General features: G+C 38.1%; 1 protein-coding gene across 1 annotated transcript in view; it reads left to right on the forward strand.

The window, feature by feature from the left end:
- Positions 1 to 17,690, forward strand: part of pde11a (phosphodiesterase 11a) — a 66,264-nt gene that overhangs the window by 16,982 nt on the left and 31,592 nt on the right. The window contains exons 3-7 of the mRNA XM_063006667.1: positions 2,897 to 2,986; positions 7,426 to 7,566; positions 7,669 to 7,733; positions 13,631 to 13,763; positions 17,086 to 17,161. Of these exons, the coding sequence (XP_062862737.1) occupies positions 2,897 to 2,986; positions 7,426 to 7,566; positions 7,669 to 7,733; positions 13,631 to 13,763; positions 17,086 to 17,161 (505 nt within the window). The remainder of the gene's footprint in view (positions 1 to 2,896; positions 2,987 to 7,425; positions 7,567 to 7,668; positions 7,734 to 13,630; positions 13,764 to 17,085; positions 17,162 to 17,690) is intronic.

Below are 17,690 nucleotides of genomic sequence, written 5' to 3' on the forward strand. Positions count from 1 at the left end.
TATAACATTAAAACCATATACCTAAATGCTCTGACCTGCTGAGACCTGAGACCTCTGGACCTCTGTTCATTGAAGGGTGGATTGACTTATAATGCTATAGTTTACTTCAGTTCATAGCAATTAGAAACACAATTGTCAGCCATTATGTTCTGTTTTACTGGTATATAAATATGAGGTGAAACATGCTTAATTCTCCTTCAATCACTATAAGAAAACCAGAAAACCAGAGAATACAACAAAAATATGTGTCACAAAGTTAAACTGCACGAATTCCTGAAATAGGAAATTGTTTTATACATTTATCATTTATCAGCAAGTAACTGCTTCATTCTGGTCAGACACTTTGAGTTTAGAGCCACACTGGGCACAAGGAAGAAATACCCTGAACAGGACACCAAGATTATGGCACCACGCTCACTTACACCTTAGGCAATTTAGAGTAGCCAATTAATCTACTGACATGTTTGGAGAAATGGCCCTGGAGAAAACCCACATGACCTTTATTCTTTATTAAAAATGGAAGTAGGGGAGGTAAATTATTATAGATTATAGATAGACTTTCCTTAAGAAAAAGGATAGTGTAATACATGCAATTACTATCTTTACCCTTAGTTGTAAATTTGGTTTACTTATTTTATGGCCAACATCAATGTTTTGGGAAAATATGGCAGATTAGATGGATGGATGGATAGATAGATGGGTATAAGTGGGTGTTTGAAGTCATGCTATAGACTGACGCCTATAGACATATTCCTATCTTAAACCTAGCATAGGCTCTGGAACCAGCATGACCCTGACTAGGATAGAGCTTTTACTAAACATAAATAAATAATAATACTCTTTATTTACCTAGGGGGTTTTAGGTACTCCAGTTTTCTTCAACCTTCCAGTGTACATGTCAGTGGGTGAACTGGTACATTTCTCTTAGTGTGAATGATGTAAATAAGTGAGTGCATGTGTGTTACCCTGTGATGGATTGTTGCCGTGTCTGAAGTACATTTTCCCTTTTTGCCTAGTGTTTTCAGGATGGTCTCTGAATGAACCACTAACCCCAACATGCTCTAAGTGAATGAATGACTTACTTTTTCTTTTATTTCTTTCCTTGCTCCTTCATTCCCCTTTTCCCTTATCAAACTAAATGAGCAAAAATTATGTTCAACATTAAAACAGAGCTTTTAAATATTTCATGAGAATGAGTAAAAGTATTGAATCAGTAAATAAGTTAGTGTGCTGCGCTAAAGGCAAGCTATGCTAATAGAGACGTACAGTGAGGGAAATGTTTGCTGTATTGATGTATCAGTCCATGCACATGAAAGCCAAGTAGAAAAGGCCATACTTCATAATGTTCAACCAATAGCTCATTGTAAAGCTGAGTACCTGGTGAAATCTAATTGGTTATTTAAAATACATACAAGTTATAGATGGGATTGAACACATAGTTCAGTTTTTAGCCTGTTTTAACATGCATTTGTAGAAAGTTACATTTAAAATATAGTAACAGTAAAGATATAATTACAAGAAATGTTGATAACTATATAACATACCATGCTTTAAATATATATATATATATATATATATATATATATATTGTTTATGCATTTTGTCCCCTTGTTCTCCCAACTTTTAGCACGTCCAATTGCCAGATTGTGTCATGCGTCCTCTCCACTAATGCCGTCTCTGATTGAGGAGAACGAAGCTTACCCACGCCCCCTCCGACATGTGGGCAGCAGGCGTATGCATTTTGTCACCTACACTAGATGAGATCAGCTGCGGATCAGCTCTGTGTACGGAGAGACACACCCTGATCAACGCACTCCTTCCCCGCCCCTATGCAGGCACCATCAACCAGCCAGCAGAGGTCGTAGTTGCATCAGTCATGAGAGAGTCCCTATCCAGCTTAATGCCCCACTCCTATATGAACAACAGGCCAATCGTTGTTCATGTGGCTGCTCAGACCAGCCGGCAGGCAGAGCTGAGACTCGATACAATGTATTCGAGATCCCAGCTCTGGTGTGTTAGAGTGTGTTTTTACCGCTGCGCCACCTGAGGGGCATAACTTACCACTCATTAAAACCTCAATTTCACAGTGGATTTGAACACATTTGTATTTAAACTAATAAAAAAACTAAATCAAGATATATAGGCTTTACTTTAATTTTATTATTTTCTGTAACTTTAGCATCATACTGAATTTGATGGTATTAACAAAACTGGCACAACTAATTTAAGATTATGAAGGTTTTTAAATATTTTGAAAAAAAGAGGTAATGCAGAATTACCCTCCTCCTCCTACTCCGACAAGTGTGAAGTCATCAACTATTTCTTTATACTAGCCAGTAAAACCTCACAGAGAGTCGAACAGCTTAGTAAAAACCACACAACACCCTATGTGTACCTTCACTATTTGTGCTGATGCCTGGACCAGACAGTAGGAGATACTGTTACAGTAGCAATGAGGAGAAACCCCTTTCCAACATTTTCTTCCTCATACTTCATAAGTGCCTGACATGGCCAGTTGTTTTTAATTACTTCTTAAGCATGTGCTGCAAAAACCAGGGCCAGACTATATAAAAAATAGAAATAAAAAAATAGAAATAGATATAAAAAATAGGAAAATAGAATCAAGGGAATCATCTGAACATTTTCAGTCCAGTCACTGTCATTTCTCCAAAGTTGCTTCCACTGTGGATGACCCAGTGCTGCACTCTACACTGCTTTAGGACAAAAAAAAGGAAAATATAATTATAATGAATTAAAATTAAAAACCTGTCAATTATTGTTTTCTAAAACAACTTAAGAGTCGAAGCTGTTAGTAAATATAGCTGCCAGTACTAACCTCTGTGGTAAAACATAGACGATTTGTAGGCTAGTTCTGATTAGTTCTCTTTGTTTGCAGGTGTTGCAGATGTACCTGCCTTTCTGTGGAATCGCCATCTCCAATGCTCAGCTCTTTGCTGCATCCAGAAAGGAATACGACAGGAGCAGGGTAGGAGCGCACATCAAGATAAAGTGAAACATGAATTAAAAATGAAGTCTGTGTACTGATGTAAGGAATGTTATATGATGTCTGTGTGCTAGTATAAGGAATGCAGTAGAAGCTCAGCAGTCAGATACTGAACTAGTAATCAAGCCCCACTACCACAAAGTTGCCACTGTTGGGCCCCTGAGCAAGGCCCTTTACCTTCAGTTGCATGTACAGTAACTGAGTACAAATGTTTTAAATTAAGGCGTCTGTCGTTCATTAATGTAAACGTGAACTATCTCTGTGTCTTTACAATAAGTTATCTTGGCTAGCTGGGTGACACCGGGTGAGTTCCCAGAAAGAGATAAAATTGTGCTGGCCTCATGTACCAGCAGAAAAACAGACTGGACAGGAACAGACCTGGTATAAGTTAATTTATCTTTTTTGCTGGGAGGTAGGTAATCAATGAGACATTGGCATTTCTCTTTTGAATTGAAATTTTGAATGATGGACATATACAGTACTTAGACAGTAAGATAGTAAATATCATAAATATTAGGGTGAACCAATTGCTCAGCTGGTAGAGTGGGTGTGTCCTAAGAGCTTGGGTTTAATCCTTGTCTCTGACCACTGTCTGTAAGAAGTTTTGCATTACATTCACTATGTCTCGCATGGGTTTCCTCTGGGCACTCTTGTTTTCTTCCACCTCCCATAAAGAAAGGTATTCGGATGCTCTAAATTGCTCTTAGATGTACAAGAGTAAATAAATGTGCTTTCATATTAACAACATCAATAATATTTTAAAAGGCAGGAAGGCAAATAGCTTTTGTTGAATTATTATAGATCAGAACCAACACTATTTAGTAGCAGTATTAAACCTTCAGAGCACAACCACAAGCAAACCACAAGCCATGAAGACCATCAGATAGTGAGGGGATAAAATGGTGTGAATCTTCCATCTCATTATAAGACCCAGTGTAGCCCTTCGCCCACTGCTGACAATATAGCTCTCTCCCTCTCTCTCTGTGTGTGTGTGTGTTTGTTGATATACAGCTGCCCACATATTCATATGCTGCTTGGAATGTTCATTCACAAGTGTCGGGGGCATAGTGTGTGTGTGTGTGTGTGTGTGTTTGTTTGTGTATGTATAGATGTGTGTGTTGTGTATAGGGTCAAGGTTTGAAATTTAACACAGCTCTTGGGAGTCTATGACTTTTCCCACATGAATTTCAGCAGAATTAATGAACAGAAGTAAAGCCAGTATTTTGGATGTAGTTATTCCAGGCAATTACAGTAACGTGGGATGTAAAAAAATAATTGAGGTAAAATACGTACAATGCTGTTAATAAAGATTTGCCCTCATCCTGATTGCATATTTTCAATGGGTTTAGATCCTTATATAAAGTGTAATATAAGACAGGGAAAACATTAGAAAACTAAACTAAACACAGTTTTAGTATAATCATTTAATTTATTATGGTACAATTATAATGTTGGCAACATCATCACCCAGTATGTCAAATATAACAAAATAACTGATTGTGCTACCTTAAGCAGAAACAACTGCAATCAATGATTCCGATAACTGAAGATAAGTCTTTTATATTGCCGTAAAGGGATTTTGGCCCACTTCTCTTTGCTGAATTAAATCAACCACTATAAAGAGCTTTCAAGCATGAACTGCTCATGTCACACACTGCCACAGCATTATTATAAAATACAGTTGAGGAATTTGACCTGGCTGCTCCAAAACCTTTCTTTTCTTTTTCTTCCAAGACATTCAGATCAGGACTTATTATTGTTTTTTGGATCGTTGCTTGTTGCATAACCCAAATATATCTATGCTTCAAATCACAGGCTCAGTCAATTATGGCAGCCAGGATTTGTGTTGATTTGACATTTAGATTACTTTTGTGAAATATTGTAGTCAAAAACCCCATACAGACATTTGTAATTTTAAAAATAGCACATGATAAGACTACTTGGTTGTTTTACCTTATGCCAGCATCAACATCAGGAATGTGGGTATCTGGGTTAAAACCTCACAGGTTACTGCCTGTAAGAACATGTTCTTTCCATGTCTGTGTGGATTTTCTGAGGGTAATCTGGTTCCCTACCACCTCCCAAAAGCATGCATTAGGTGGATTAGCTGCTCCAAATTATTTTGTTAGTAAATGAGTGTGAGTAAATGAGTTAGTGACTAAGTGAATATTTGTGAATGAACTGAGTGTGTGATGTCCTGCAATGGATTGGTGTTGACCCTGTTAGATGAACTATAAGAAGCGATACATCTGGATGGAGGTCAGAAGTTTTTCCCGCACTGGCCAAACTGAAATGTGTGAAAAAAATCTCTTAGAGTAGGGTGTCGAACTCAAAGGGCCGATTGTAACGTATCCTGCTGTGATTGCAGTCTGCCTTTTAAGTCTTGAAAAATTTGTTGTTTTTCTTGGAGGCTAAATTCTGTTTGGTGTCAAAATGCCAAATTTATTCTGTATATTTACATTTATATTGTACTCCTTTACCACAGACATAACACAAGTGATATACCGGGTTTTTTTTCTTGAAGCACAAACTTGTATTCACTTTCCCATCTTTCATTAAATTCCCTTCCTTCTGCTTCAGTTTTCTCTTCTTGTACATTTTGGGATTATTTGTAAATATTTCTCAACATCACTTGTTGGAAAACCACCTCAGTTAAACACTGATGTGAAAACACTGCCATCTAGGATGCATTGTGGGAGATGCAGTTTATGTACGATTTTACACTGTATTTTAAGACAATCATACATCTTTTAAACTCTCGCGGGCCACATAAAATGATGTGGTGGGCCAGATTTGGCCCGCGGGCCTTGAGTTTGACACGTGTCTTAGAGTAAGAGGGAGAAATTTATCAAGATAATTTAAATGGAAATAAATTACAGAGTGTAAAACCAATCCCATCCAAAATCTTTTTAAAAATATTTTCTTTATGCATTTTCTCCCCCTTTTCTCCCTTTTTAGCGCGTCCAATTGCCCGATTGCGTCATGCTTCCTCTCCACGAATCTAACCCATGCCCCCTCGGACACGTAGGCAGCATGCCGTATGCATCTTATCACCTACACTTTGATGAGTGCAGTGCAGCTCAGCGTTGTGTACGGAGAGACACACCCTGAGAGCACTCTTTTCTCATCTCTGTGCAGGCGCCATCAATCAGCCAGCAGAGGTCATAATTGCACCAGTCATGAGAAAGAGAGACCCCATCCGGCTTAGTCCCGCCCATCTGAACAACAGGCTAATCGTTGTTCATGTGGCCACTCAGCCTTAGATGGCAGGCAGAGCTGAGATTCGATACGATGTATTCGAGATCCCAGCTCTGGTTCCAGCGTGTGTTTTTACCGCTGTGCCACCTGAGCGGCCCAATCCCATCCAAATTTGACCAAGAGTCAGCTCATGCTTCGAGCTTCTAAAAAATTTATCTTAAAAATCATATATCTTTATATCCTTTCATATATTGTATATATTTGTTAACTTGCATAGTTAACAGAACATGACTGTATAAAATGTCATTGTTATGAAAACGTGGTGAGAAAAGCTATATAGCAGATTTACCACCAAGCCAATTCAAAGTTAGACCAGTGGCTGAATAGAATCAAAACTAAAAGAAGCCAAAATGAATAACATCAGCCACACTAACTAGGGTGGCAGATTAAAAGGAAAAGGAAAAAATGTAGTGCTGTGTTCAGGTGTGACGCATTAGCGTTAAAGAGTGTGGTTTCACCTGGGATTCGTAGTCTGAGAACTTGATTTGGGAACTACTGCGCTTTGATCTCGCTTCATTCTATTCGTGGAAGCGAGTGTCACATTCTTCTCGTGGCTGACTCGTTACAACTGCATAAACAATTAAGCAAACTATAGTTCTATACATAAATTCATGTCCTAATCAATACTTCAGCTCTCATTTTGAATGATTAGATTAAAATGTTTAGTTTAAAATGTTAAAAATCAGCTGCACTAAATGCTTACTGAAACTAAAGATAAAGCGAACACATAAAACAATAATTTAATGATTAAATCATATTATCAAGTAAAATTAAGGTTGCAGTGAGGGTGGCATGGTGGTTCTGTGGGTAGAGCAAGGTCCTTAGTTTGATTCCCATGTGGATCAGTCTGGGTCCCATCTGTGTAAAGTTTGCATGTTCTCCCCATGTCCGTGTGGGTTTCCTTCCACAGTCCAAAAACATGTAAGTTAGGTTAATTGCTCTAGCTGTGAATATGTGTGTGTTTGTGTGTGCCCGGTGATGAACTGGCGACGTGCCCATGGTGTTTCCTACATTTCGCTCAGTGAATTGTACCCTAAATAGGATGAAGCAGGTAGTAAAACAGACAATGGATAAATAAAGGTTTTTGTAGATATATAAGCTCACACTGATTTTAATGCACTTTATTTAAACATGCTGTAACATGTGACGGTGTGTTTGTGCAGGCATTGTTAGAGGTGGTGAATGATTTGTTTGAGGAGCAAACAGACCTGGAGAAGATCGTGAGGAAGATTATGCATCGCGCTCAAACACTTCTTAAGTGTGAACGCTGCTCCGTCCAGCTACTAGAGGACATTGAGTCTCCGGTGATCCTACTCTCTTTTCTCTCATCACTTTTGTTCTGCTTTTTTACCCACACCTATCATTTGTTATCTCGTTACAGATGTTGAACTGTTTATCTTTTTCAGGTAGTGAAGTTCACCAAGTCTTTTGAACTGCTGTCACCAAAGTGCAGCGCTGACACAGAAAACAGGTAAAATATGCAAACAGGGACAGAGTCAAATACAATGAATCAGAATAGACAAGAAATTCTTAAATGAATTGTGATTCACCATCAGTGCACCAATATGGATTGTACATATTTCAATTAAAAAGCCACCAACTATTTCTGATAAAAGTGGTGTATATACGCCGCTCACGTGGCGCAGCCGTAAAATACGCTAGCACATCAGAGCCGGGATCTCGAATACATCGTATCGAATTTCTGCCATCTGGCTGGGCTGGGCGGCTACATGAACAATGATTGGCTGTTGTTCACAGGGTGGGACAAGCCGGACCAGAGTTCCTCATAACTGGTGCAATTACAACCTGTTTGAGTTGGGGAATAATGCATTGAGACTCTCCATACACAAGGCTGATCCGAATATGAACTTCCCTCATGCAGGTGAAAAGATGCAGTCGGTACTGCGCACATGTCGGAGGGGGCGTGTGTCAGTTGCGAAGATCCTCAGTCAGCAGTGGAGGGTTGTATCGGTAGAGGTGAAGCGTAACGCAATCAGGATAATTGGATACGAATAGATTAGGGGAGAAAATTGGGGGAAAAAATGGGAGAAAAAGAGAGGGAAAAAATGCCATTTATATTATATGCAATAACACAAAATACATTAATTACAATTTCCTAAAAATGTTTTAATGTTCATGCCACTGAAAGATTATGAGGCAAATTGTACTTATGAAGATAAAACATGATCTGAAATAGATTGAATTAAATACATGATTTAGATCAAGAAGAACATGTTTTACTTTCTTCATGATGTTTAAACATAACTGATTTAGGCTTAACCAGTCAGTTGGACACTTTCACTTGTTACTATTGTTAATAATGGAATAATGGAAGTAACCATTGTCATGTATTCAGTAGATATTTTTTCCTATTTTTTCCACTTATTCATTCATACATTCTCACATCTAGTTGGGTGGGATGGAATCATTAGGGCTACTAAATTATTTATATTTCTAAGGAAAGATATTACCTTTAAAAGCAAAACTAAAACAGATGTTATTACAGTTGGTAAACATGGTATACATATATAGGATAGTATGAGCCAGGACATTAGGACAACCCCTCAAAAATGTGCATGGCAATGTCTGTTTTGGTAAATTTGTGCAGGTCAGGTGCAGAGATATATTAAATCAGCTGATGGTAGTTACTTGTTAGTGAACATGTTAAATGCAGCAGATATGATCAGGGATAAAGGACTGTGTTCATTATAACCTTGAGAATTTGTATAAAACATGACATTAAAATCCCAATAAAACAAACAAACCCCCAAGATTATGTGGACATCCAGGATCAAATGCATCACCCATAAAATAGATGGCATCAATAACACATTGACACATACAAAAAAAAAAAAAAAACCTGTTGGTAATGTCCTGGTTCCAGATACCACAGTTACCATAGTTGTGATATCACATTAGGCGAGTGGTTCTAATATTTTGGTAAATCTACAGTATGTATATACATCTTTCTTTCTTCCGATCTCTAATCTCACACAGTACTCATATGCGTAGCTTGATTTGTCCACTAAACCATAGTTTAATGTGCCTAGCCAATAGAAAATGTACACTGCAGGTGGTGTGTGGAGAATTGTACTAGTTAGTGTTACACTTCATGGCTAACGTGAGTGAATACTCATTTATTATTACTGAGCTACAGAGCAGTAAGATAAGACAGAGAAAGAAGCAAATCAGTGTTCAAATTGCTAATGGTTCTCACTTTCACATTGTTTACAATCCTGCTACATCACCGTTTGGTTGTTTCAGTGCTTGGGCTGAATAACATTTGGCTGAACTAAGATAAACTGCAACAGAAAGTGTTTTCAGACCCATTTCGTGTTCGGTAAGTGCAAATAAATCCATGCTAAGTCCTCCACTCAGTCTGGCTGCTGATTAATTTTTAAAGCTGGACATTACAAGGCTGTTAAATATTTCTTAGTGGAGTCATTAACTGCTAAGCAGCGTGTTGTGTTATGCTGAACCGTGTCGATGGGGACTGCGCTACGTACGTTTGATTGATGATTCTCTGGTGCTTCTGCACCAGAAGCTCAGGTTTTTCTCCCCATGTCAGCTACTGTCCACACCCTAGATTCTGCACTGTACAGAATCGTCAAACTCTCGCTATTCAGCATTTAAGAAACCGCAAAGCCCTTACATCAGCTCTCCAAGCAGCCACCACTATCTTACTGCAAACACATAACACTGCAGCCCACCTGCCAATGTGCACAGCCATTAGCTGCTAAAGGAGAGAACCGGGTGGTGTGAACCAGTGCTGCTTTATAGAATGCTGCTAATTACTCCTGTAAAGGAGGGAAACAAGTCGAATAATGGTCAAAGATTTGTGTTAGAGATGCGCAACTGTGTTGTGTTGCACTCGGCTCAGATGCAGCGGTGCTAAATGCAACAGGACTCATTAAGAGAAAACACATGTAACAGTGCTGTCAGGGGACAACACTCATTCCTCACTCTTCTCACTAAAAACACCTGGCTAATGCTCCAGTGCTAACTGCCAAATTACGCCCGTTGATGAGCTGTGTGGGCGGGACAATGCCGCAGCTGGTGAAGTAGGTGCTGATTAGCAACATGGGTCCTGAGGTACTGGGTTTAATCCTCACTTTGGGTCAGTGTCTATTATATATATATATATATATATATATATATATATACAGTATATATATATATATATATATATATATATATATATATATATATATATATATATACAGTATATATATATATATATATATATATATATATTTTTTTTTTTATTATTATTTTTTTTTTCTGACTATTTTTTTTTTTTGTGCAATCCATTTTTTCATGCAGGTGGATGAGCTGCTCTAATTTGCCCTTAAGGTTAGATTGAGTACGTGGGTGAGTGTGTGTCGCCCTGCAATAGAATTGCATCCTGTTCAGTGGGTGTTGTTGCATTGCTCTGGGTGGTGTGCTAGACTGTCCAAACCCTAATCAGGATGAATTATGATGTCTATGTACAGTGTATTACAACAAAATCAGATTTCATCACAATGAAAACATTAAAGGAATAAAGTAAATGACAAGTCAAAAGAAGCGTCTGCCATATTTGCAAACATATTAAGGGAAAGTAAAAATGCATTAAAAATGTCTAAGTAATTTTTAAAAATCTTAGAAACACAATGTTTCCATGTAAAAATATTTAGGTCACTGCCATAAGGTAGATGGTACATGCTACATTATTCACATATATGCCAGGACCCAAGGTTTCCTAACAGAACATTGCCCAGAGCACATCCTGCATTGCCTAGCATATCCTAGTGTCATGTCTTCCCCATGTAAGCGACACACACATCCAGCCTTGAACATGATGTAAAAGAAAACATGATTCATCAGACCAGGCAATCTTCTTCCACTGCTCCAGTTCTGAACCTTACTTGCCCACCTGTAGGTGTTTTCAACGGTGGACAGGGGTCAGCATGGGCACTCAACCTGTCTGCTGCTGTGATGTACACCTTTCATAGCCAGTATTAACAGCCAGCATTAACAGCATTCTGTGCAATTGTTCCAGTTCACTGATTGCCCTTATGTTTACCACTTTTGGTAGGTACTAACCTCTACATAAAGAGAACGCTGCTGTTTTAGAGATACACTGACCCAGCTGTCTAGCCATCACAATTTAGCCTTTGTCAAATCCACACAGATTCTTGCCCATTTATCCAGATGTTAACACATCAACTTCAAGAACTGGCTGGTCACTTGCTGTCTAATATTTCCCACTCCTTGAATGGGGCCATTGTAACAAGATAATGTTATTCACTTCTCCTCAGTGATTTTAACATTTTAGACTTATAAGTGTGTGTGAATGTGTGTATATATGGTGGGTGAGTTTGTGGATGAATTAAAGGATGGATGGATGGATGGATGGACGGATAGACAGACAGACAGACAGACAGACAGACAGACAGACAGACAGACAGACAGACAGACATACAGATAGATAGGTTGGATGAATGGGTTAAGTGGGTGGATGAATGGGTTAAGTTGATGGAGGGAGGGAGGGAGGGAGGGATGGATGGATGGATGGTTAGATAGATAGACAGACAGACAGACAGACAGACAGACAGACAGACAGACAGACAGACAGACAGATAGATAGGGTGGATGAATGGGTTAAGTGGATGGATGGATGGATGGATGGATGGATGGATGGATGGATGGATGGATGGATGGATGGATGGATGGATAGATAGATAGATAGATAGATAGATAGATAGATAGATAGATAGATAGATAGATAGATAGATAGATAGATAGATAGCTATTCTGGCAGCTGTAGGTAGACTAATACTTTACTAACATCCTTTTTTGTTTTTTTTAGGTGAAATTATTTTCACTGCTATTATTGTCACGATTAAGAAATGTTTGCTTCATTTTAAGGAAGAACAAAACCATAAATTCAACAAAAAACAATTCCTGTTTTCATAGCTAATGTGTCACGGCTAATTCTTTTAAAAATGCATGAAGCTTAAAAGCTTTAAAATGGGTATTATATGTGAGCTCTGCTTCGATGAGAAATCTCAAAATAGGTATCTGAAGGTTTACAGCATTTTCAGCTGGCCAGTAATTATAGTCAAAGCATTAAACATATGCGTTTAATTTAACTGCAGGAGCCATTATGACCACTGTGTGTGTGTGGGTGTGTTAGCTGCTTGTATAGGCTTGGGCATCCTAACATATGACTCCAAAGAGACAGGGCAAATATCACACCGTTAAACCGAACCAGCCCAGCGGTTAGCCAGCACCTCCAGCTGAACAGTACCATTAACTGAGTTACAGTCACAGGGGTGTGATGTGGAAGTGTGACAGCACTCCCTTAACACAAAACAGGGGAGACCGCACTAATGATACAGAAAGAGATGGAGCGCTGCAACTCTATTATTGTCTGTGTCACACAGGCGAATATGACAATCAGAGCGTTAACTTTTTATTACTTCAGCAGGCTTGGGAAAGCTTTATTAAAATGCATGAAAGGGTCATTAAATATAAATTGTCTTGGGAGTGGCACCATGAACAATAACAACTTTTATGGGGGAGCATGATGAAGATCAATTTTATCATCTTTTGCTCTGACCGAAAGTATTAGAACATCTGTAATATATCCTAAACAATGTGTCACAAGTGAACTTTACATGAAAAATGTGGACATTTATTTAGAGAATCTCTCCATTATGTTGCCTTATCTTGGAAGGGATTTCACTAAGTTTTGGAACAAAGCCATTTCTTGTGCTTTAGACACAAAAGCTGTAGAAATAAACCGACATTAATGTTGGGCATGATTTGCTTTCTAGTTTATACCAAAGGTGCTGGATAGTGTTGGGGTCAGTTGTGGTGGTTGTGTTAAGGACGATCAATATTTCTGCACCAAACTTATCAAACCACTTATTTGTGGGTCTTACACTGGGCACCTTATGTTATGCTGAAACACAAAAGGGCCTCCCCCAAACTGTTGCCACCTAGATGAAAGCACACATTAAACAATGTAGAAAGTCCAGTGTTTTTGTGCTTTACACACTTAAAAATCAGGACAGCAGTAACAGGGTAAAATTGATTTCATGACTTGTTGCAGGTATCCAGTGAAACTGCAAAGTTAGAGGTCACTGATCAATTCAGGGCAGTCGGTTTTTGACTTTTTTACTGTCTGACCATAAAGCTTGCACTGATATAAGAATGATTTTATGCAGCTTTTAGCAATAAGAATGGGTAACAAAGGCAGACCTACTTGTTTTATGTTTTAGACTTTTGGCTACTGTTGTGCATGTTCTTGCTTTGTGCGCCATCGTTCTGCCTTTGTGTTTGAGGGGGTTTCTCTTGTTTGTTTGTTTGTTCTTATTGTAGTTTTAAGGACAGCATGGAGAAGTCCTCCTACTCCGACTGGCTGATTAACAACAGCATTGCCGAGTTGGTGGCCTCCACCGGCCTGCCGGTGAACATCAGTGATGCCTACCAGGACCCTCGTTTTGACGCTGAGGTAGATCGAATGTTTACTCTGCAGCCCACTACTGCATTTACATCAGGTCATAATTATCGGCTTCCAACTGGTAAAACTTTGCATGTCACTTCAACTTTGTCGTAATTACCAGTTAAAGGTTGTTTGAAAAAACTGACCCCAAGCTGTGATATATTATGGCTGGAACACGTGTTCTACAATATACCATGTTACTCTGGCAACCGGCAAATACAAGCATCCTTAAAATACTTAAAAGCAAGATTGTTCAAACATTACACAATAAAATCAAATTATTGTAAGTCAAAGGACTAAAACCTCTTCTGCAGAAGAGAATAATTTGATCAATGTAGGTGATATGCCTATCTCAGCATTTTTTCAGAGAATCTCTGCCATATTGAATTTATGTGTCCTAAAATAGAACGGAAAAATACACAGACCCATTAACAAGTATAATTCTTGGGAAATCAATAGTTTGCGTTATGTGTTGTATTTTTTTTATTATGGGGGGCTTTGGGGGTTTCAGGAGTGCTTTAACAAAGTAGTTTTAACTCAAAGGCTTCTAGTAATTGTCAAAACTCAAAATTCCACAGTGAGGGTCCCACATTGTATTAAATGCATGTAATGTAAATGTAGTGTAAAAATTTTTAAATAATTTCTACTAATTTAATAGGCACACTGATCAATATTTAATTGTTGTTAATATTACAAATAAGCTGGAAGAACTAGAGAACACAATGAAACAACATTTATAAAAAAAAAAAATCTTATATGTATAGGTGCATGCCAGGCACCCCTACAGACACTGGCTCATCTGAGGGTGTGATTGCCGGAGGGGATGTCAGCAGCAGTAGAGAAGGTGAAATGTAACCAGATAATTGGATACAGCTAAACTAAGAGAAAAGTTGGAGAAAAATGCATTTAAAACACAAAGGATGGACTGTTTACATCAATAGGTACAGAAATCACTCTACCACAGTCTTTACTCCATACAACATGAGAAACTTTCTAGCTAAACTGCTAGCATTTTGTAATACTATGGTTATAGGAAAACACAATCTTTGGTTGTAGTTTTTCTTAGTCTCCACTAAAGCCAAAATTCTACCCCACATGCAACTTGAAATTTGAATATTTGCCACCATGCAACTGCAGCAACTTTTTATTGGCCTTGGGCCAGAGATTTTAAGACAGCACTATTGTTGAAATGCATGAGTTAGCATTTTTAGAACTGGGTTCAGTTTCAGTGTAAGCAAAAAAGCCTGGGTTCAAGAATACAACTCTGATCTATAATGCAAATAACAATGATCTTTACGAAACACAACAAAGGATCTCCAGTTTGTCAACAAATGAATAAGCAAATTGTCTATGAAAGACTGGAAGGCATATTTCTCATACAGTGCATAAATGATTTAAGGAATCTGGAGGAATTTTAGTGTGTAAAGGGTAAGAGCACAAGCTTAAGCTAAACAACTGTGATCTCCGATCCCTCAGACTGCACTGCATCAAGAACTGTCATGCATCAATAGCTGATGTAACCACATAGGCAGGGGAGTACTCTGGCAAACCTTCACAAGCGGCACTTAAAAACTTTACTGTGTAAAAAAGAAGCCTTATGGTAACCATGTCCAGAAGCGGAGTTAAGTTCTCTGGGCTCTGAGGTATCTGGGATGGACCATTACACAGTGGAAATGAGCATTGTGGTCAGATGAAAACAACCAAACTGTTATCAGCAACAAGTCCAAAAGCAATTATTATTATTATTATACAAAAGAAAAAAAACTTAATGCTTTAGTTCATGTTGTAACTATTCATTCTTTCATTCATTCCTTTATTTATTAATTTATGTCTGTTTTACTAGTACTTTATCCTATTTAGGGTCATGGTACATCTGATTCACTGGGTCAAAAGTAGGAAACACCCAGAGGTGGAAAGAGTACTAAAATATTGTACTCAAGTAAAAGTACTATTACTTTAATGAATTTTTACTTAAGTACGAGTAAAGTTACTAGTCTAAAAATCTACTCAAGTAAAAAGTAACTCGTTTAAAATGTACTCAGTGTAAACGTTACTTAGTTACTTTTTTAGCAGGAGGGCGTGTCTCTTTTGTGTAATGCAAACAGGACAATTGGATATAAATCTCACAATAGTTGTTTTTAATTAAAATATAATAGAAAAATTTTTTTCGATACAACATTTAAAACATTTAGGGATGTGTAATGTGTAATTTTAGTCCCTTAAAACGTTTTCAAACTGTATAACCACTAGTGATGTGTTGTAGAATGATTCGATTCTATTGAACGGCCCTTTAAAATGAAACAAAGGAACCGAGTCGCGCTTCTGGGAGTCGTTTTATATATATATATATATATATATATATATATATATACGGCTCTTTAAAAGGAACTGAGCCAAAACATCCGACTCCCATCGCAGAATTCACTGCAGCAGTTTCCCAGACGCGATTTTTTTTTTTGCGTTTTTTTACTCAGTAATGGATGTTATTTAAAATGTAGCGAATTACAATTCTTAATACAAAACATAATTAAGTAAAAGTAAAATTACAGGCTGTAAAATCTACTTTAAAAAGTACACCCCAGACAAGTCGACAATATACAGAAATTTCTTTATTTTGCTTTCACTTGCCTTTTCCTGGTCAGGGTAACATTGTGTCCATGGCCACAACACTGCATGCAAGGTAGTCCATCACAGGGCATCACTCACACCTAGGGACAGTGTAGACTGGGAAATTCTAGCTTTTTGGTAGGATGAAACCAAAAGAAACCCAATGCAGACATAAAGGCAAAATGGGAAGGCAATAGAGTTAATGTATAAAAATAGATTCAAGTAAATTAGAACCTGTTTTGTTTTGCTCTTTATGGATGCCAATACATTAGGAAATGGCCTTGTTATTTTGGATTAATTTGTGAAGTGACTTAAACAGAGATGAGTTGAAAGTCAATCAGTCAATATGGTTGTTATTTTATTTCCATAAATATGGAGCTGTGTGAAACTTTCCAGGTTGTTAGAGCAGTGATGTGCTTCTCTACACCAGTCCAGCTTTGATCTCTGACTGCTGTCGCAGACTGATAAATTATATAATGCTGCTTTGATGTTTCCTTGGCTAAAATGCTTTAAGATTAGTTTCTGTTTTCCTCTGTAATACCAATGCTCATTCTGTCATATTGTGTTTGTACAACAATGTGCTGTGTAAGGTACATGTCCTGTGGGAATTATGCAGTATACATCTTGCTCTGAGCTGTGCTGCAGGCATTGCAGTGAGTGAATAAGTTTATTATGTAATACAACACTTCAAATGACGTGAAATCCGTGTGTTTGTTTTCATTAGGCTGATCAGTTCTCTGGGTTCCATATACGCTCTGTCCTGTGTGTGCCCATATGGAACAGCAACCACCAAATCATTGGTAAGTTCATAAATGCTTCCTATATAATCAATCCTATAGGGGTGCTGCTGGAAATGAAATGTTAATGTCATGCATTTGAGCAGCTTGCCATAACATAAACTGTGTTAATTTTTATTATCTAATTTTTTGTTATTGCTATATCTATTTTCCTATATAATACCTGTTCCTAAAGAGTCCTTTATGCCCTTTAGAATACCAGTCATACAGTATGTGTATTCAACACTCACTGAGCACTTTACAGTATATGGCATGCACAGTTATTAATTTGCTCACTCACTCACTCATTTTCTTAACCGCTTATCCAATTAGGGTTGTGGGGGGTGCTGGAGCCTGTCCCAGGTTTTCAATGGGTGCAAGGCACACAATACCACCCTGGACGGGGCGCCAGTCCATCGCAGGGCAGACACACACACACCCATTCACCTATAGGGCAATTCAGTGTCTCCAGTTAACCTGACTGCATGTTTTTGGACTGTGGAAGGAAACCGGAGCTCCCGAAGGAAACCCACGCAGACACGGGGAGAACATG

This window comes from Trichomycterus rosablanca, chromosome 12 (assembly GCF_030014385.1).
Source record: "Trichomycterus rosablanca isolate fTriRos1 chromosome 12, fTriRos1.hap1, whole genome shotgun sequence".
Lineage (NCBI taxonomy): Eukaryota > Metazoa > Chordata > Actinopteri > Siluriformes > Trichomycteridae > Trichomycterus > Trichomycterus rosablanca.